Here is a 22215-nt window from a genome sequence, read left to right as displayed (position 1 = left end):
GGAATACGTATTGAGCTGATTAAAGGTAAAGATATAGTATGCAATGTTTTGCTGAATTTGGTGCTCATTTGCCTTGACACTCATACTTATTGTTTTGCTTTGAGTAATAACAGAGCAACTGGTGAAGATTCCTGTGCTCATGTGGCTTTGCCTCTGTACGCAGGTCTGTGACACTTACTCACCATCAACAGGCTGTCTCTCTAATGGGAAATTTAGGAGAGAGGGAGCAGCGTGACATCTTGGTTTATTTTTAACCAATCAGCAGCATCTTTCCTCCGGTAAAATGGCGGTGCGTTCAGATGCAGCGGCCACTCCAGGTCCTATTAAGAGTGTATTTGTTCTTATGGTATGTCTTTTTTATGATTGCAAGTCTCTGCTGGATATTATGAACATCGAGTGCTACAGGACGATCCCATCAGTGAAGTGGCTCGGTAGTGATGGAGCTGGACTTATTGCATACTCTTGTTGTGTAGTCGCCTGGACTTGTATTGGATGGTGTGTAGTGCGAATCACTTTTCAGGATGTTTTTATTGTATCACGAGACCCTGTTGGATATTGGGGACGTAGAATACCGCAAGTCTGGTTCACTGGTTCGTCGGTGCCTCGGTTGTGGCGAGGACTGAGCTAAGGTTGGGGGATCAACTGTTGCAGTCACTCAAGAAAGGAGACACTGGGGCAGTGTTTGAGTGTACTCACTGTCTTGTAAATATTGAATGTTTGCACCTTGTGTATTTGTGATGTAAATAAACTTTTATAGTTTTGTATAAAAAAGTGTGGGAGAGCCTGTGCTGGAATTTGTACTTGGGTTGGGTCTGGCCCCGCCCATCTGTGCTGCTCGCCGGTGTGTGCTCAGTGCTGCCCCCCAGTGTTCACTCGGTTGATGAACAAGCTGGATCAGGCCAACTTACCATCAGTTCCGAATCATCCCACTCAGGGACTTGGGCTATATCCTTTTCTTTGTGACTGTATGTTTTTCTGAAATGTAACCATTTGTAGTACTTGTGCTATGTGCAGTGTGTTGTGTGCTGTTGGCCATGGAGGAACACTGTTTTGTTTGCCTTTATTCCTATATGGCTGAATGCTAATTAAACTTGAACAAGTCAACTCTATACCTCCCTCTTCTCTGCACTTCCCACCGCCACCACCTGAAACAGTTCGATTGATAGACCATTAGAGACTAGCAGGGAGACCTAATAGTGTTTTTTAAAACTGAGGCGCATAGATAAAGTAGACAGTCAGAATCTTTTCCCCAGCATTGAAGCATCAGACACTAGAGGATATGCTTTTAATGTTGAAGGGTGGGGGACAGAAGTTTAAAAGTGACGTGATGGGCACGTTTTTTTAGGCAGAGAGTAGTAGGTGTGTAGAGTAGGGACGGTAGAGGAATCATGTGGTGTGGTGAAGTAGGAGGGTTTTAGACACATCATGAAGGGACGGGAAGGAGATGGACGGTACACGAGGAGGACTTAGGAGAAGTTTGGTATCAAGATCAGCACAACGCTGTGGGCTGACTGGCTTGCCCTGTGCTGTATTGTTCTATGTTGTGTGACTGCTTTTATCTGATGGTGCTCTAAGTCAGTAAATGATGAAGTATGCAGACTGATATATAGGTGGACATGCTGGTCAAACTGTGATGTAAAGCTACTTTAAGTGGAATGAATGACCAGATAAATCAGACGATTCAAAGTTGATCAGAAGATCTGGAAATTAATTGACTTTGAATACTGGCAAGGATTTTTTATGCAGTCTTATGACGTGGCAATATTGTCTGAGGCAATTCTGTTGTTTGTACTGGACCATGTCGGCGGAGAGTGGCAGTATTGAAAGTTTCATGGTGGCGAAAGTTCAGACTTTCTACAGGGGATTTCCTTTACTCCAAGCTAACAGTAAAATTAGTTTGTTGCTCTATATTGCGGCGTTGAAAGCGGTAGCTTCAAAATTGCAGATTGAAAGCGAACCCCCCAGTGCCTGCTCCAGTGTATGTGAGAGCTCCCAAGGCATCCCTCAGAGTTTTTCATTATTTTCTCAACCAAAACCATCAATAGAGGGTGAGTTATTCATATAATTGTTTATGGAATTTTTTGCTGTGTGCAGATTTGCAGCCAGACCAATACTGATAATTTAAATATTAATCCGTATAAACATTGATTTGTTGTATCCTCCTGAAATATGTAAGGGGCATAAAAATGCAAGTCTTTCTCTCTTGTGTTATACCTTTTTAGTCTGGCACAGTAACTCATTCCCTTATTTCTCTGGAAATCCAGTTATTGAAAATTGCTGAATTTAATGCCGAGTGGCCAAACTGGTAATAAAAGTGATACCAATACTAATCTAAATTTATGACTTTTTTTTTGAAGGTTTATTAAGTGGAGGTGCTGATTTTTTTGTTGGCATGTTAGCTTCTTATTAATTTAATAATGCCGGCATACATTACGTTTTAATAGAAGCAAAATGACCTCTTAAATCCGTGAAAAACTATTCTATATTTTGCTGCAATTCCTCCAGCAGACTAACTCGTTTCCTTCTCTACCATTATTTTGACTGCCCTCCACGCAGCTCCACTTCAAAAACAGAATACTGCAGGTGGTGGAAATCTGGCAAAAAGCACAAGGTGGTCAGACAGCTCCAGTGGACAGAGAAAACCTTTTTCTCCTTTCAAGGTGATCTTTGTCCCAGTGTTACTATCTAGCCTGAAGGCTCTATGTAAAAACTACACACACAAAATGCTGGAGGAACTCAGCAAGTCAGGCAGCGTCTATGGAAATGAATAAACAGTCATCATTTTGGGCCAAGACTCTTCATCAGGACTGGAAAGAAAGGAGGAAGATGCCAGAGAGGAAGTTGGGTGGTGGGGCGGAGGGGAAGGAGGACAAGCTCGAAGGTGATGGGTGAAGCCAGGTGGGATGGGGAGAGGGATGAAGTAAGAAACTGGGAGTTGTTAGGTGGAAAAGGAAAAGGGCTATAGAAGAAGGAGTCTGATAGGAGAGAAGAGTGAATCAGGGGAGAAAGGGAAGGAGGAAGGGCACCAGGGAGATGTGATAGGCAGGTAAGGTGAAGAGATAACAGGTTAGAGTGGGGAAATGAAGAAGAGGGAAGGGGGAGGGGAAATACTGGAGGTTGGAGAAATTGATATTCATGCCATCAGGTTGGAGGCAACCTAGATGGAAGTTTGTTTGTTTATTTATTGTGATACAGCTCAGAATAGGCCCTTCCCGCCCTTTGAGCCACGCCGCCCTGCAATCCTGGCCTAATCACAAGGCAATTTACAATGACCAACTAACCTACCAGCCTGTATGTCTTTGGACAGTGGGATGAAACCGGAGCACCCGGAGGAAACCCACGCAGTCACGGGGAGAACGTACAAACTCCTTACAGGCAGCAGTGGGAATTGAAACCGGGTCGCCTATAGCGTAAAGCGTTCTGCTAACCACTAGGCTGCCAGTATGAAATGTTGCTCCTCCACCCTGAGAGTGGCCTCATCGTGGCCAAAGAGGAGGCCATGGACCGACGTGTTGGAAAGGGGACTGGGGACAGGATTTGAAATGGTTGACCACCGGGAAATTCCACTTACTTTGGATGGAGCTGAGGAGCTCAATTAATAATGTTAAAGTAATGATAGTTACACCTTTACTGACTTCTGCAGAGGCAGCTTAACCACTGAAATCACTCAGAAAATACTTGTGTTGATGATGCAATTTGTGGGAGTAAGTTTATTTGCAAACATGGTATATGTGGCCATTGTGACAAAAAAAAGTATATCCAGCCTCTGGTTTTAGAGTTCAAAGTCAAGTTTGTCATATGTACAAGGACATGTATGCACAGGTGTAATGAAAGACTTGAAGCAGCATCATAAGCACATAACAGGTGCATAGAGGTGAATTTACAACTGCAGAGAATAAAATACGTTCTGTAATGAAAAAGCTCATGAAATACTTTGTTTGTCTGCTTACAGAGACTTGCAACAGCAGCAGAGGAATTTCAGCAAAAGCATACCTGGAGAGAAGAGTTTGCGGTAAGGCCAAATTCTTCCATTTGTCTCATAGCCTATCAGGTGGGATTCAGCATCAATCTTCCTGAGAGAATGGTGGAGATCCACAACTGATGAACAGAATGAATAGTAACTGAAAATTTGTGCTTTTCTCCGTTGTACCTTTCAGTTTGGTTAAAGCTCCTGAGCCACGACCAGGCTTTTGTCATCCATCCATGCTGCAGTGACAGTTTTAATACTAACCAAGTTTTTGTTGTTACAACTTTTGCATTGATTAGTAAATAGTTCTTGGGGAAAAAAAGACCTTACATTTAACAATTAACCAGCTAAGTCAGAACAACAAGCAATTGATTCATATTCTTGTTCAGTCCTGATGTTCTCAATTGAGCCAGGTTCTTATCTCTTCCTGCAAGGTTTCAAAGGTACATTTAATGTCAGGGAAATGTATACAATATGCATCCTGAAATGCTTTTTCTTCACAAACATCCACGAAAACAGAGGAGTGCCCCAAAGAATGAACAACAGTTAAATGTTAGAACCCCAAAGTCCTGCCTAGCTCCCCTCCCTCCCGCGCATAAGCGGCAGCAACAATCCCCCCCCCCACTCCACTGGCAAAAAAAAAAGCATTGGCACCCATCGCCGAGCACTCAAGCATGAGCAAAGCAACAGTAAAGACACAGACTTGCAGTACTCCAAAGACTACATTGTTCACCCAGTATTCGACATGCGACAGGCTCACTCTCTCCCTAGTAAGAGAGAAGAGGTGTCTCCATTTCACAGCAAGAGGAGAGACTCGCTGGGTTACGATGTTAAAAGTCCATTACGTCCCTTTTTTTGAACTCTGTGCCCAAAGATTTCGAGTCTTTGGGCACACAGCCGTAGATCTTCCAACCCCCCCGACAATACACGAGTCTCCTGCCATGACACTGACCTCCAATCCACCCGTCTCCAGAACCCCGAGATCCTAGGCCTCCAAAGGCCAGCCGAACCCTTAGGCCGAGCCCTTGGTGTGCTGAACCATGGCCGGTTGTGAAACCCCGAGAGTGGGTCCCATTCCCGCAAAGAACCGAAGTCAGTGTGTAACTCCAGTTCAGTGTCTTCAAAAGAACCCTGAAAGGGAAAAATAGAGAGATTAAAGATGGAAATAGAGCTGTTTCCGAAGATGTAAACGAAGGAGTCGCCATTTAGTGCCATCATCACTTCACTCCGCACCTCCACCTTGGCCATCCCTGTTCACCAGCAATTTGTGATTTTTACTGACAATAAAATAAATCAAAAATATTTATTAAGTAGATATATTATCAGGTCTACCCATGTGTTTTAGGGAATTTGAGGGGTCTTCAAAGTTCAAAGTGCATTTATTATTAATTTATACATTATGCAACCTTGAGAATTGTCTCCTCACAAGTGCCATGAAATAAAGAAACACAAAAAGAACCCATTATAAAAGGACCGCCAAACACCCAAATGCTCAGAGAAAAGAGAAAAAAAACAAATCAAATTATGCAAACAATAGCTGTAAGCGAGTGGCATTCTGAACTGAAGTCCAGAAAGAGAGCCCGAGACCCGTAGTTCAGCGCAGAGCTGAGAAAACATTGCGGAGCAGCCAGCTGAGCTGGCCCGTCCCTCGCCTCGGGCCCCGACACCCAATCAGGCCCGGTGCCTAATCATCAAAGCACTGGGTTCAGTTGCTTTGGAATGCTCTGGGGCCTGGACCCCGCTGCCTCAATTCAGCCAGAACCCAACCTTTCCGATTCAGCCTGGCTCTTAATTTGGTCGAACTTCATTTTCTACTATATCCAGAACTTTGTTGGAGCCTGCACTACGTCATCCTAATCTTACCACCCCTTTCATCTTACTTTGATACTGCATGTCTATAACCGTAAGTAAAAAGACCAGGTGGTGGGCTTGAACTCTACAGACAAGAGGGTGATTGGGTGTCCTGAAAATCCTAAAGATCCCATGGTATGTCTAAGAGCTGTGTGCTCTTGTTTCAGTGTAATCACAGACCACAATAGTGTTCAGCATCTGGTCTACTGTCTTTTTATTTCCCTTTTCTCTTTCTACAAAGAAAGATGCCTGGTAGCCAATTTAAACTTTCATTTGATGGACTGGCTTCAGACCAAGAAAATGCTGAGGGAATTTGCCGCTTACCGCGTATGCATGTGAATGAGTCCTTCTTTAATATTCTTTACAATTAATATCAATGGATAATAGATATGGATGGAATTTTAAACATGCAAAAGATGAAGCTTGAGGAGAATGTAGCAGATGCTGCAATGAGAATAATGGATAGTTTCATAACTGTAATCTAGATGAGAGGTTCAACTAACTTTGGAGATTTGGACTCACTTTCACGGTGCCTGCTTTAATGAACAGTGTGTTTGGTGTTGTTTGTAACATTGGAAACAAATATAAACTTTACAGTACATAAAGTTAATGTGTGATAACAGTCAAAGTGGAAGAGTAGGAACTGTGTCAAGATTGGTAATTTAATTAATCTCTGAGTTATTGGGTAGTGTTGAATTCATTGAAAATGGCAATGCTGAATAGTTTCATCTCCAATCATCTGGACATCAATAACACAATTTCACATATAAATGGGATCATGTCATATCTGGTTGTGAATTAACTATCCAGCAGGAGAAAGAAGAGACTCCCCATAATCATTTACAACCTCAGCAATGGTGGAGTTCATCCTTTGCCAACATCTTCACTCAGATGCAAAGAGGATGATCCGTCTCAATCACCTTACAGGGTTTGCACTTACACAGAAGCCTTTCATCCCTCTGGATACTGAGAAATAGCTCAATGCACAATATGCCACATTATCTGTGTGCCCTTCACAACAAACCACTCACTATCCAAACCCTGCTCTGCCCGGGCTTTTCAAGTATAGCTGTAATGCAGACTTCAGCTTGATAAATGGAAAAACTAATTTTTTCCTCTATGTCCACAAAAAAAAAACAGGGCAAATCTGTTCTGGTCAATTTTCCTCTCACCTGAACTTGATTGAGGGTGGTCAGTCAGAGAAACTCTGCTCTGGTCCATCATTTAAGAGGGGCAGCAAAGACAGGTTGGTGAGTCTGATGTAAGTGATAGGTATGTTACTGGAGTGAATTCTGAGGGACACGTTGACCAGCATTTAGATAGACTTGGTCTAATAAGACCATAAGATATAGGAGTAGAAGTAGGCCATTTGGCCCATTGAGTCTGCTCTGCCATTCAATCATGGGCTGATCCAATCCTTCCAGTCATCCCCATTCTCCTGCCTTCACCCCATGCCCTTTGATGCCCTGGCTAATCAAGAACCTATCTATCTCTGCCTTAAATACACCCAATGACTTGGCCTCCATAGCCACTCGAGACAACAAATTCCACAGATTTACCACCCTCTGACTGAAATAATTTCTCTGCACATCTGTTCTAAATGGATGTCCTTCAATCCTGAAGTTGTGCCCTTTTGTCCTAGACTCCCCTACCATGGGAAATGACTTTGCTATATCTAATCTGTTCAGGTCTTTTAACATTTGCAATGTTTCTATGAGATCCCCCCTCATTCTCCTGAACTTCAGGGAATACAGCCCAAGAGCTGCCAGACATTCCTCATACAGTAACCCTTTCATTCCTGGAATCATTCTCATGAATCTTCTCTGAATCCTCTCCAACATCGGTATATCCTTTCTAAAATAAAGAGCCCAAAACTGCACACAATACTCCAAGTGTGGTCTCACGAGTGCCTTATAGAGCCTCAACATCACATCCCTGCTCTTATATTCTACACCTCTAGAAATGAATACCAACATTGCATTTGCTTTCTTAACCACCGACTCAACCAGAAGATTAACCTTTAGGGTACCCTGCATAAGGACTCCCAAGTCTCTGCATTTTGAATTCTCTCCCCATCTAAATAATAGCCTGCCTGTTTATTTCTTCCACCAAAGTGCATGGCCATACACTTTCCAGCATTATATTCCATTTGCCACTTCACTGCCCATTTCCCCAAACTATCTAAGTCTCTCTGCAGGCTCTCTGTTTCCTCAACACTACCTGCTCCTCCACCTATCTTTGTATCATTGGCAAATTTAGCCACAAATCCATTAATTCTATAGTCCAAATCATTGGCATACATGTAAAAAGCAGCAGTCCCAATACTGACGCCTCTGAATTCCACTGGTAACTGGCAGCCAACCAGAAAATGATCCCCTTATTCCCACCCTCTGAATTCTGTCAATCAGCCAATTCTCCACCCATGCTACTAACTTCCCCGTAATTCCATGGGCTCTTACCTTGCTAAGCAGCCTCATGTGCAGCACCTTGTCAAAGGCCTTCTGAAAATCCAAGTACATCACATCTGCTGCATCTCTTTTGTCTACCCTGCTTGTAATTTCCTCAAAAAATTGCAGTAGGTTTGTCAGGCAGGATTTTCCTTTCAGGAAACGATGCTGGCTTTGACCTATCTTGTTATGTGCCTCCAGGTACTCTGTAATCTCATCCCTAACAATCGATTCCATCAGCTTCCCAACCACTGATGTCAGGCTAACAGGTCTATAGTTTCCTTTCTGCTGCCTCCCACCCTTCTTAAATAGCGGAGTAACATTTACAATTTTCCTGTCATTAGGTGCAATGCCAGGATCTCTCGAATCTTGAAAGATCATTGTTAATGCCTCCGCAATCTCTCCAGCTACTTCCTTCAGAACCTGAGGGTGCCTTCCATCAGGTCCAGGAGATTTGGGATGGATAACATGGGACAGTCAGCACAGCTTCGTGCAGGGAAATAGTCTGGCAATTTTTTTCTCTTTCCAAGAGGTAACCAAGACAATAGATGAGGTTAGGGCAGTTGAAGTTATCCAAATGGACTTTAGCAAGGCCTTTGACGAGGTCCCACATGGCAAACCAGCATAGAGGGTTAGATCACCTGGGATCCAGGGAGAGGTAGCTAATTGTATTACAGAACTGGCTTAATGTTTAGAAACAAAAAGTGATTGTTACAGGTTCTTTCTTGAACCAGAGGTCTCTGTGTTGTTGCGCAGGTCAGTATTGGGACCTTTATTCCTTATTTGTAGAAATTGTTTGGATGGTTAGTAAGTTTGCAGTTGATACTAAAATAGGTGAATAGTGAAGAACGTTCTCAAAAGTTACAGGGATATCTTGATCCACTAGGTAATTGGGCTGAGGATTGGCAATTGATTTCAATCCCAATAAGTGTTAAGTGTTGCATTTTGAGAAGTCAAACCAGGGTAGGACTTGTATAGTAAATGTGTAAGCCCTGAGGAATGTTGTGGAACAGAGGGACCTAGTGGTGCTACAGCAATCTCTTACTCAATGTCAGCAAGACCTAGGAATTGATTATTGGCGAGAAGACTGAAGGTCTATGAACCACTCCTCACTGGGGGATCAGAGGTGGAGAGAGTCAGCAACTTTAATTCCTTGGCGCTATGTTTTCAGAAGATCTGTGTTGGGTCCAGCACATAACTGCCATTACAAAGAAGGCATGGCAGTGCATCTACCTTCTTAGAAGTTTGCGAAGATTTGGCATGTTATCTAAAACGTGGAGAAACTTTGATAGATGTGCGGTGAAGAATATACTGACTGGTTGCATTACGGCCTAGTATGGAAGCACCTATGCCTTTGAATGGAAAAGCTTACAAAAAGTAATGGAAACAACAACGCACATAAAAGTTGCTGGTGAACGCAGCAGGCCAGGCACATCTCTAAGAAGAGGTGCAGTCGACGTTTCAGGCCGAGACCCTTCGTCAGGACTTAGTCTTAACAGCACTTTGTCCTGACGAAGGGTCTCGGCCTGAAACGTCAACTGTACCTCTTCCTAGAGATGCTGCCTGGCCTGCTGCGTTCACCAGCAACTTTGATGTGTGTTGCTTGAATTTCCAGCATCTGCAGATTTCCTCGTGTACAGTATATAAGGTAATATTATATACTTGTACATTGTGTTCTATAAGATTGCTTTTAAATTTATATTTACAGAGTGCCTGACCTTTTTGAATATGAATCTTTGATTTTTTAAATCATATTTTGTCTACACCAATTGTGCGGACGTCTGTGACGATCTGTATCGCACGTCAATCTCTCCTCAGTCGGCAAGTGACATTTGGGTCTCTGATGTGAAAGTGGCATACAACAGAATGTTATTACTTTGGTATGTTGAGATCAGGGGCTGAATCCTATATAGCTAATGCAGATTGGGCTCTTGTTTTTCTTTATTTTCAGTTTGTTCCTCTGCATATTGAATTGATGATTTGTGCATTCTTTAGCTACTGCAAAAATGTTTGCTCTTCGCTTAGAAAAAGAGAGCTGAAGAATTGCTTAAGCAAAAGGTAAATGCTAGTCACGTTTCCCTCATGAGGATGTGTGTCGGATAAAAAGATCTCAACCATCTTGTGCTTTGGATAAGTTCAGTTCAGTGTGTTTGTTAAGCAAAGCCCCTTCGTGGCTCAATGCTGGAAAACAAGGCTGCAGTTGACTCAACATCTCTGTTACTTGACTAACTGAACAAAAAGAAGCCAATGGTGCTAAAGTTTTGCAGTGATTCATGGAGTATTTTCAACATCAAGTTAATTTTAATTCTGTCCATCACAAAATGAAATATGGTTAATAAATGTCTCATCCCTCCTCCTCTTATTTTCTATGTGCTGTGACTTTTTCAACTGAAATTGCCTGGTCTTCTACTTCAGATATTATATTTAAGGAAACAAAAGGAATGACTGATTCAAAAGAACACCCAGTGGTTTCTAAATTTAATAACCTATTAGCTGGTAGCCTCAAGCCAACATCTGAACATTACTTGAATTTATTATATATATATTACTCCAAACTGTGCCTTTCATATTTGCTCAACTGAGTTGAGAGCATTAGTTCAGTATATCTGGAACTTATAAACACTATTTAGATGCTAGAAATAGGAAATAATTATTCAGATAACTTCACTATTTGAGCCATCACAGATGTTTTCTGATCAGAAAATTTACAGCATTTTCTGTTTTTGTTTGGAACTGGGAATGTGTGGTGAGGCCAACAGGATCTTATAGCATTAGACTGGTTGTCATTTAAATATGAATAAACAATTTCAAGAATTCCATGGTCTGGAAAGGATAGGAGAGTGGATGTGTTCAAGAGAGGCTGCATATCAGCTGTTCTTCTATATGTGATGTTTTCCTTAATTACAGTGCCTTACAGTTACAGTAAAATTATTCACTACCCCTGGAAGTTTTCATGTTTTATTGCTTTGCAACATTGAATTACAATGGATTTAATTTGGCTTATTTGAAACTGATCAAAAGAAGAAGACGCTTTCGTGTCAAAGTGAAAACAGATCTCTCAAAACAAAGTGATTTAAGTTAATTACAATATAAAACACAAAATAATTGACTTCATAAGTATCCATCCTCCTTTAATATGACACGCCAAATCATCACTGGTGCAGCCAATTGGTTTTTGAAGTCACATAATTAGTTAGATGGAGACCTGTGTGCAGTCAAGGTGTTTCAATTGATTGTAGTAAAAATATACCTGTATCTGGAAGGTCTAAATGCCGCTGAGTCAGTATCCTGGCAAAAACTACACCATGGAGACAAAAGAACACTCCAAGCAACTCTGTGAAAAAGTTATTAAAAAGCACAAGTCAGGATATGGATAGAAGAAAATTTCCAAGTCACTGAATATCCCCTGGTGTACAGTTATGCCAATCATCAAGAAATGGAAAGAATATGGCAAGCTGTAACTCTACCTAAAGCAGGCGGTCCTCAAAAACTGAGTGACCGTGCAGGAAGGAAATTAGTGAGGGAGGCTAACAAGAGACCTATGCCAACTGTGGAGGAGTTACAGCTTGTGGCTGAGATGGAAGAGACTGTGCATATCACAACTGTTGCCCGGGTGCTTAATCAGTCGCAGCTTTGTGGGAGAGTGGAAAAGAGAAAGCCACTGTTGAAGAAAACTCACATGAAATCTCAGCTAGAGTTTGCCAGAAGGCATGTGGGAGACTCTGAATCAGTCAGCTAGAAGAAGGTTCTATGATGGTCTGATGAAACCAAAATTGAGCGTTTTGGCCAGCAGATGAAATACTATGTTTGGCGTAAGCTAAGTACCGCACATCATCAAAAAAACACCATCCCTACCATGAGGCATGGTGGTGGCTGCATCATGCTGTGGAGATGCTTCACCGCAGAAAGCCCTGGAAGGCTGTGAAGCTAGAAGGTAAAATGAATGCAGCAAAATTCAGGGAAATCCTGGAGGAAGATCTGATGCAGTCTGCAAGAGAACTGTAACTTGGGAGAAGATTTGTTTTCCATCAAGACAATGGCCCCCAGCGTAAAGCCAAAGCTACACAGGAATGGTTTAAAATCAACAAAGTTAATGCCCTGGCGTTGGCCAAGGCAGAGTTGTAACCTCAATCCAATTGAGAATTTGTGGCTGGACTTGAAAAGGGTTGTTCGTTCCTGATCCCCATGCAATCTGACAGAGCTTGAGGAGTTGTGTAAAGAAGAATGGGGGAAAATTGCAGTGTCCAGATGTGCAAAGCTGGTAGAAACTCATCCACATAGATTTAGTGCTGTAATTGCTGCCAAAGGTGCAACTACTAAATACTGACTGGGGGGGGGGGAGGGGGGATACTTATGTGTTTTTATATTTGTAATTAATTAATTTCCAGAGACCTGTTTTCACTTAGACACGAAAATGTCTTTTTATGTTGATCAGTGTCAAAAAAGCCAAATTAAATCCACTGTGATTCAATGTTGTTAAATGATAAAACATGAAAACTTCCAAAGGAAATGAATACTTTTAACAGGCACTGTGTGTGTGTGTGTGTGTGTGTGTGTGTGTGTGTGTGTGTGTATATATTAAAAACTTGGCAGATTCTTACTATGACAGTATGGTTTAAATATAATTTTGCATTTCCTACAATTATGTAACATTTGAAAACAAAACAGGCCATTGCCAAGCTGTTGTGTGAAGAATTGAATTGACTTTATTACTTGCATCCTTCATACACATGAGGAGTAAAAATCTTGTTATGTCTCTGTCTAAATGTGCAATTTATAGTAAGTTGTAATAATAGTATGTACAACAGGACGGTTAATGTAACATAGAAATACAATTGTGTCAGCATGAATTAGTCAGTCTGATGGCCTGGTGGAAGAAGCTGTCCTGGAGCCTCTCGGTCCTGGCTTTAATGCTGCGGTACTGTTTCTCGGATGGTAGCAGCTGGAATAGTTTGTGGTTGGGGCGACTCGGGTCCTCAATCTTCATTCTTTAATTCTCATAGTACTGCTCTCATTCGCTTGACACTTGATCACCCAATCAGGTTCTTGTACCTGATTGTCTATCTGTACTTGTGTCATTCTGCATTTTGTTATTGCTCTTAAATTTGTACTGCCTTGTACATTGTTTTGCATGTTATTTGCATAGATTTCAAAATGAAGTTTTTTCACTGTATCTTGGAAAGTGTGAAAAATATGAACAAATTACCCATTACAATTGTTTCCAGTTTATAGATAATATAGATTCATATCACAAATGTATCTAGTGTCTTATATACTGAATGGAAGATGGGTGAATTCCAGAACATCCAAGTTGTCAAAAGCACCGATGCATATTGCCAATGAGCTGGCAATCTCTTGAAAATATTCCTGTACAACATTCCCATATCATCTCAATGGTTGAAAGGCAGCAATTCAAGGAGACAACTTTGATCATGGAAACAATTGTGAAAAAGACTTTATCTGAAGCTTCTTTATTGCAAACAAAGTTATGATGATTCAAGATTTAATTATGCCCCACAAAATTTCATCAGGGCAATCTAGCATTTAAACGGAAGCAGGAGTGAGTTAAACATGAATCACTCCCGATGACAGTAGGCTAGTTTGAAATGCAAAAGTAATCTCAGATGCAGAATGGTGAAATAAAAGGCAAAAATACTAGAAATAGTCATAAGGCCCAACAACATCTACACTCATTGGCCAATTTATTAGATATCTTCTGTACCAAATAAAGTAGCCACTTCGTTATGTTTGAGGTCTTCTGCTGCTGTAGCCCATCCACTTCAAGTTTCAATGAGTTAGTCATTCAGAAATGCTCTTCTGTACACCATTGTTGTAGCATGTGGTTATTTGAGTTACTGTCACCTTCCTGTTAACTTGAACCAGTCTAGCCATTCTCCCCTGACCTGTCTCATTAACACGGCGTTTTCAAACACAGCACTGCTGCTCACAAGATGTCTGTTGTTTCTCTCACCATTCTCTGTAAACTCTAGAGATGGTCGTGTGTGAAAATCCCAGGAGATCAGCGGTTTCTGAGAAACTCAAACAACCCATCGAGTACCAACAATCATTTCATGGTCAAGGTCACTTAGGTTTCATTTCTTCCATGTTCTGATGTTTGGTCTGAACAACAAATGAACCTTTTGTCCGTATCTGCATGCTTATATGCATTGAGTTATTGTCACATGATTGGCTAATTTGATACTTGCATTAACGAGCAGGTAAGTGAACAGGTATGACACTGAGTGAAGATAGACAAAACAGTCAACGTTTCAAGTGAATGCCCTATACTCAAAATAGTTCTTACCTCAAGTGGAGTCATTGCTGGCACTTTTAAGCTACATGCTATACTATAAACCACCCATAGCTGACATGACTTACTTTAAATAATCCAGATTCTTTCACTGAAATATTTATCGTTATTGATTTTTGATGTACAGATGTACAGACGGAACAATAATGTTGAAAGACAACTGACTCAGATTTCCCTTGAGATCATATGTCTGTCCCAGCAGAAGCTTCGGAAATCTTTCAGTTACAGAATATTTCCCATGTGCTTAAAGGAAAGATCTTTCCTTTTAATAGTCCCTTAATTTAACATATTTGTCTTTATTACTAATGTAAAATAATGACATTAAAAACACATTTGCGATCAATGAAATCCTGTCTTTAGTATCTGGCCAGAGTTCCAATCTTCATTGTTCTCAGTGTGTTAAAACAAATAAAACTGCACCCTGGTAATCTGCTTTCAAAGCTCATCTACCAAATCCCTAGAAGAGTCGGGGAAATAAAGAGGGAACTTTTGCTTATTTTTTTACACATTTTAAAATTGCTTTGTACAGTATTTCAAGCAGCGCCTAGAAAGTTCAGCTCTGATTTTGGTAGCCCATTGGCCAGTCCTCCAGTTAGTCAGATCTTTTTGCCTTCTATGGCCTTAGCTCTCTTCTTTCCCTTTTCCAGATCCCTGAGATAATTTAAGAAGCACTAACTTGTATTTTTAACAAAAATTAAGATCCATCTGTTCAATGAAAACTGTATACCAAGCAGAAGGAAATCTGTTCATGGGAGTGACTGAGACTTGAGTGCTGAGATCTAAGGCCGACCTTAAAGGAGGTAGGAAGTGGGGCTGAAATCTGAAAAAGGCAGTACCTCAAGAAAACTGCATCTACATGAAGGACCTTCACCATCTTGGACATACCCTCTTCCCATTGCTTCCAGCAGGCTGGAGGTACAGGAGCCTGAGGTCCCACACTTCACATTTTAGGAACAGTTTCTTGCTCTCGTCCATCAGATTCTGAACAGTCCATGATCTCATGAACACTACCTCACTATTCATCTATTATCATAACTTATCTATTGTCATAACTTATAATGATTTGTCATGCCTGCACTGTACTGCCGCCATAAATCAACACTTCGTGTCAGTAACACTTTTGATTTTGAAAACGATGCAAGAGTGGGAGAGATTATTGGCTCAAAGTCAAGGAGGCAGAGTTAAGTGGGAGTGTTTCCAAACAGTCGCAGAGATGGCTTCAAATAGGGGGGTTAGAGGAGAAATGAGAAGGGGTGAGCTAAAACTCCTGTAGTACAGGATCTTGCAATGAAGAGTGCCTGCAACATAATGTCTTCTTTAGATGAAGAGTGAAGTAGATCAGTCCCGGACCAGGGTACTGAATCTAAACAAAAGGAAACTTCGATGGCATCTGAACTGAGTTGGCTACCATAGATAGAGGAGCTTCATTTAGGTGCATTCCTTCTGAAGAAAACCAGCAAAATACCAGGGTTAACAAAAGTTAAAGGATGCATTACATCCAATGAGAAATTTGATAAAGTTGTCAGTGAAAGCAGCAAGACTGAAGACTGGGAGTAGTTTGGAAATTTTAACTGAATGGATCAAGGGATTGATAAAACGAATAAATGAAAATGGTGTCTGAAAGAGAATTCACAAGGCAGTCGGAAGTAGTGTGTAAAGACTTATACAAGAATGTAAAAAATGTCAACGAAGGCAAGTGCACATTCCTCAGAAGCACGAGAAATGATGAAGAGTAGGAAAACAGCAGCACGATTAAGCAAATATCTTGATCCTTTTTCATGGAAGCAAGTGGAAATTACTTGAAGCTGAGGAAACAAAGTTGATTAAAAGGAAGGAATATAAAGAAATGAGCGTATGTTCAAAATGAAATCAGTCATATTGTTGTTCAGCATTGAAACAGGTTCTTCAGACAACTGCATTTTTGCAGACTATCACACCTATTCATATTAATCCCACTTGCCTGCATTACTTCCATATCCCTCGGTGCCCCGAACGTTTAAACACCTGTCCAAATGCCTCCTAACTCATGTTACTGTTCTGGCAGCTCATTCCAGATGCCACATACCATGTGTGAAAAAATGTACTATTCAGATCCCTTTTAAAACATTCTCCCTCTCACCTGAAACCTATGACCTCTTGTTTTAGACAAACTCTATATTGACTCTCTACCCTTTATAAACCTCATGATTTTATATACCATTGTCATTGTCACCTCTCACCCTCATTCTTCCCAGGAAGCATCAAGCCTCTCCAATTTTTCTTGATAACTCAATCCAGACAGTGTCCTCATGGCTAGTTTCTGCAACCTCTCCAGCTTAATTCCTGTCATGTTTGGTCATCTGAGCCAAAAAAACCTCCAACTGCAGCCTAATCACCATTCTGTAACATGACATCCCAACTCTTTTACGGGATAAATTAGTGGTACTTAAAATGGTACTAGTAATCTACTAAATCAGCCAAATTTTAAAAATACATCTATGTTTTCAACCCTGATCCAAATCTTCAGCCTATATTTTGCACCCATATCTCTCTGTTTTTAATATCCAATTGAATCTAGACAAATAGAGGCATTGATCGTGTGGATAATTTGAGGCTTTTCCCCGGGGCTGAAATGGCTAACACGAGAGGGCACAGTTTTATGGTGCTTGGAAGTAGGTACAGAGGAGATGTCAGGGGTAAGTTTTTTACTCAGAGTGGTGAGTGCGTGGAATGGGCTGTCGGCAACAGTGGTGGAGGCGGGCACAATAGGGTCTTTTAAGAGACTGCTGGACAGGTACATGGAGCTTAGAAAAATAGAGGGCTATGGGTAACCCTAGGTAATTTCTAAAGTAAGTACATGTTCGACACAGCATTGTGGGCCAAAGGGCCTGTATTGTGCTGAAGGTTCTCCATTTTTCTATGTTCCTAAATTTGTGTTGTTTTCTCTGGAGCAACAGAGGCTGAGGAGAGGCATGACAGAGGCTTATAAGATCGAGGGGCACAGATAGGCGGGAGCCATGTTTTTTTCCTCAGGACAAAAGTGCCTTTTGGGTGCCTAGAATGCGCTTATGGTGGAGGCAAATAGAACAGAGGCACTTAGGGGCTCTTAAAGCAGGTAATGGGTAGATAATAGAGTTATGAACATTGTGTAGGCAGATGGGATAAGTTTACCTAGGCATTTACTAACTGGTTAATTGGTTCTGCACAACATTGTGTGCCGAATGGCCTGTTCCTATGCTGTCCTGTTCTATGTTCCTAAAAGCAACAAGTTTTTGGGACTAACAACATGAATTCTGCAGATGCTGGAAATTCAAACAACACACATAAAAGTTGCTGGTGAACGCAGCAGGCCAGGCAGCATCTGTAGGAAGAGGTGCAGTCGACGTTTCAGGCCGAGACCCTTCGTCAGGACTAACTGAAGGAAGAGTGAGTAAGGGATTTGAAAGTTGGAGGGGGAGGGGGAGATCCAAAATTATAGGAGAAGACAGGAGGGGGTGGATAGAGCCAAAAGCTGGACAGGTGATTGGCAAAGGGGATATGAGAGGATCATGGGACAGGAGGCCCGGGGAGAAAGACAAGGAAGGGGGGGAAACCCAGAGGATGGGCAAGGGGTATAGTCAGAGGGACAGAGGGAGAAAAAGCAGAGTGAGAGAAAGAATGTGTGTATAAAAATAAGTAACAGATGGGGTACGAGGGGGAGGTGGGGCATTAGCGGAAGTTAGAGAAGTCGATGTTCATGCCATCAGGTTGGAGGCTACCCAGACGGAATATAAGGTGTTGTTCCTCCAACCTGAGTGTGGCTTCGTCTTTACAGTAGAGGAGGCAGTGGATAGACATGTCAGAATGGGAATGGGATGTGGAATTAAAATGTGTGGCCACTGGGAGATCCTGCTTTCTCTGGTGGACAGAGCGTAGGTGTTCAGCAAAGCGGTCTCCCAGTCTGCGTCTGGTCTCGCCAATATATAAAAGGCCACATCGGGAGCACTGGACGCAGTATATCACCCCAGCTGACTCTCAGATGAAGTGTTGCCTCACCTGGAAGGACTGTTTGGGGCCCTGAATGGAGGTAAGGGAGGAAGTGTAAGGGCACATGTAGCACTTGTTCCGCTTACATGGTGCCAGGAGGGAGATCAGTGGGGAGGGATTGGGGGGGACGAATGGACAAGGGAGTCGCGTATGGAGCGATTCCCTCAGAATGCGGGGGGGGGAGGGAAAGATGTGCTTAGTGGTGGGATCCCTTTGGAGGTGGCGGAAGTTACGGAGAATAATATGTTGGACCCGGAGGTTGGTGGGGTGGTAGGTGAGGACCAGGGGAACCCTATTCCTAGTGGGGTGGCGGGAGGATGGAGTGAGAGCAGATGTACGTGAAATGGGGAAGATGCGTTTAAGAGCAGAGTTAAGAGCAAGTTTTTGGGACTGTTAATCTGTATCCCAGCCTGGTATAGGAGGTAGGAACAGTGGATGCAATGGTTGCCATTTCCCAAAATTCCATAGATATATAGTAGTTCTTGGAAGCTGGAAAATTTGGCCTCACTACATTAAAAAAAAAATTGGGAACTACAGACTGGTTAATTTCATATCAGTTGTGAAGAAAATGGTAGGGTCTGTTACAAAAGGTGGGAGAAAAGGTTAAAGGTTCTAGCCAAAGTCAACCATGGAGTTAAACATGGGAAATTGTGTTTGGTGTGTCTATTACAGTTTTCTGAGGCTATAGATGGTAGAATAGCTGGGACAGAACCGATGGAAGTTGTGTATTTAGATTTTCAGGAGGAATTTGATAGCAATCTCACATAAGCAATTAATTAGCACATGGAACCCAGACAAATTGCTTGAAGAACTCAGCAGGTCAGGCAGCATCTATGGAAAAGAGTACAGTCGACGTTTTGGGCTGAGACCCGAGGAGTGGAGAAAAAGATGAGGAGTCAGAGTTAGAGGGTGGGGGAGGGGAGGAAGAAACACAAGATGATCGGTGAAACTGGGAGGGGTGAAATAAAGAGCTGGGAAGATGATTGGTGAAAGAGATACAGGGCTGGAGAAGGGAGAATCTAATAGCAGAGGACAGAAGGACTTAACCGCATCTCTTCCATCTTGCACACGTCTGCCCTCACCCCATCCTCCCGCCACCCCCCAGGGACAGGGTTACCCTTATCCTCACCTACTGCCCCACCAGACTTCATGAACAGCATATAATTCTCCGTAACTCCTGCCATCTTCAACAGGTTCCCACCACCAAGCTCATCTTTTCCAACACCCCACTTTCTGCATTCCACAGCGATCGGAGCGACACCCTCGTCCATTCATCTTTCCCCACTGATCTCCCTCCTGGCACTTGTCCTTCCAAGTGGAACAAGTGCTACACCTGCCCCTCATCTCCTCCCTCGCTACCATTCAGGGCCCCTTCCAGGTGAGGCGACACTTCACCTTTGAGTCTGTTGGGATCATCTACTGTATCCAATGCTCCAGGCGTGGCCTCTTGTATATTGGTGAGACCCGATGTCATTCGGGCCACCGTTTTGCCCGTCAGAAAAGACGGGATCTTCTGGTGGCCATCCATTTTAATCCCACTTCCTAATCCCATTCCGACATGTCCATCCATGGCCTCTTCTGCTGTCGCGATGCAGGCACACTCAGGTCGGAGGAGCAACATCCTATATTCTGACTGGGTAGTCTCCAACCTGATGGCATGAACATTGATTTTTTGAACTTCTGGTAATGGTCCCTGCCCTCCTTCTCTATTCCCCATCCCCTTTCCCATCTCTCACCTTAACTCCTTACCTGTCCTCTGGTGCTCCTTCCACTGTTTCTTTCTTCCATGGGCTTCTGTCCTCTCCTATTAGATTTCCCCTTCTCCAGCCCTGTATCTCTTTCACCGATCATTTTCCCAGCTCTCTACTTCACCCCTCCCAGTTTCACCTATCACCTTGTGTTTCTTCCTCCCCCCCACCACCTCTAACTCTGACTCCTTGTCTTTTTTACTCCAGCCCTGCTGAAGGGTCTCAGCCCGAAACGTCGACTGTACTCTTTTGCAGTGATGCTGCCTGGCCCTGCCAAGTTCCTCCAGCATTTTGCGTGTGTCGCTTGGATTTCCAGCATCTGCAGATTGTCTCTTGTTTGTAATTAACACATGGAATTGGGTTATTGTGCTGGTGTGGATCGAAAGTTGTCTGAGAGGTAGAAAAGAGGAGGATCGAATGGGGCTTTCTCAGAGTGGTGATGACATGAGAGGGGCATTGCAGCATGAGTGCTTGTGCCCCAGTAATTCACAACACCTCTCAGTGATGTGTAGTACTCACATCAGTACTACAAACAGAACTGATGTGTAGTATTTCTGTTTGCTGACAACATGAAGTGGGTAGGATTTGGAGTTATGTGGAAGATGCTCAGAATAATTACACAAGTTCATTAAGAGAGAAAATAGTGGCAGATTAGGTTCAAGCTCAAGTTTAATTATCATTTAACTAACACATGAGCGCAGCCAGGGAAAGCAGTATTCCTCTGGGTGCAAACCACAGCACCAAAGGTCACGCTCAGCACAAGGCACATGTACTGTAGCATATAAAACAGCGATAGGAGTACAGAGTTCAAAGTTCAATGTAAATTTATTATCAAAGTACATCTGTCTATGTCACCATGTACATCCCTGGGATTAATTTTCTTGCAGGCATTCACTGTAGGTACAAAGAAACACCATTGAATCATTGAAAACCCACCCACGATGGAAAAACAATTTACATGCAAAAGACAACAAGCTGTGCAAATACAAAAATAAAAATAAATAAATAAGCAATAAATGTCAAGAACATGAGATGAAGAGTCCTTGAAAGTGAGTCTATAGGTTGTGGGAACAGTTCAGTGTTGAGTGAAATTCAAGAGCCTGATGGTTCAGGGGTAAACATACAGTCACAGAAAACCAAGATAACCCAAGTCCCTGAGTGTTATGGCCTGTAGACTGATGGTGCATGGGATATTGTCATGGAGCCACGTTTCTGCAAGAACAAGCATGTAGCAGTTCCTCATCATGCGCTAGTGCTGCCACAGACCAGCATAGTCCAGCTTGTCTTCCACCGAGTGAACACTGAAGGGCATCACCAATGGGAGAGACCAGTCACCACCCCTAGCATGCCACACTGCTTCCAGCGACTCCACCCCGGGTGGCTGAAACAGGCGATCCCGCGGCATGAGGGCCTAGTCTGAGCAACAATTAACACTATAGAGTTCCTCCACTGTCAGTCTCGCCAATGAACCAGTGAACCGGACTTGTTGTACTCTACATTATCAATGTCCAACAGGATCTTGTGTTCACAATAAACGGGTCTAAGACATGATATACAACTAATCCAGCTCCAAGTGCTATCGGGCAACTTGCTGACGGGGTAGACCTGCAGTGCCTGATGTTCTTAACATCAACAGGGTCTTGTGATTGTAAAAAAAGATGTAATGGCGAACAATTATACCTTTGGTTGGACTTGGAGAAGCTGCTATGTCTGAGCACACTGACAATTTACCGGAAACTGCCACCATTTGGGCAGAACTTCAGCATAATGTGGATGAATGTCATGTTTTGCATTTAGATAGGTAAAATAGAGCCACAGTTTTATTTCTATGGCAAGAGAGATTAGGAAATACATGTACTGATTTCCAAAGCTGTCTAAGTGTTCTTG

General features: G+C 42.5%; 1 protein-coding gene across 5 annotated transcripts in view; it reads left to right on the top strand.

The window, feature by feature from the left end:
- Positions 1-22215, top strand: part of LOC140186954 (voltage-dependent calcium channel subunit alpha-2/delta-1) — a 747581-nt gene that overhangs the window by 241967 nt on the left and 483399 nt on the right. For all 5 annotated transcript variants that reach the window (XM_072241811.1, XM_072241809.1, XM_072241810.1 and 2 more), the window contains exon 4: positions 3953-4012. In XM_072241811.1, coding sequence (XP_072097912.1) covers positions 3953-4012 — 60 coding nt within the window. The remainder of the gene's footprint in view (positions 1-3952; positions 4013-22215) is intronic.

Source organism: Mobula birostris, chromosome 23 (genome assembly GCF_030028105.1).
Source record: "Mobula birostris isolate sMobBir1 chromosome 23, sMobBir1.hap1, whole genome shotgun sequence".
NCBI lineage: Eukaryota > Metazoa > Chordata > Chondrichthyes > Myliobatiformes > Myliobatidae > Mobula > Mobula birostris.
This window is presented reverse-complemented; position numbering and strand designations above follow the sequence as displayed.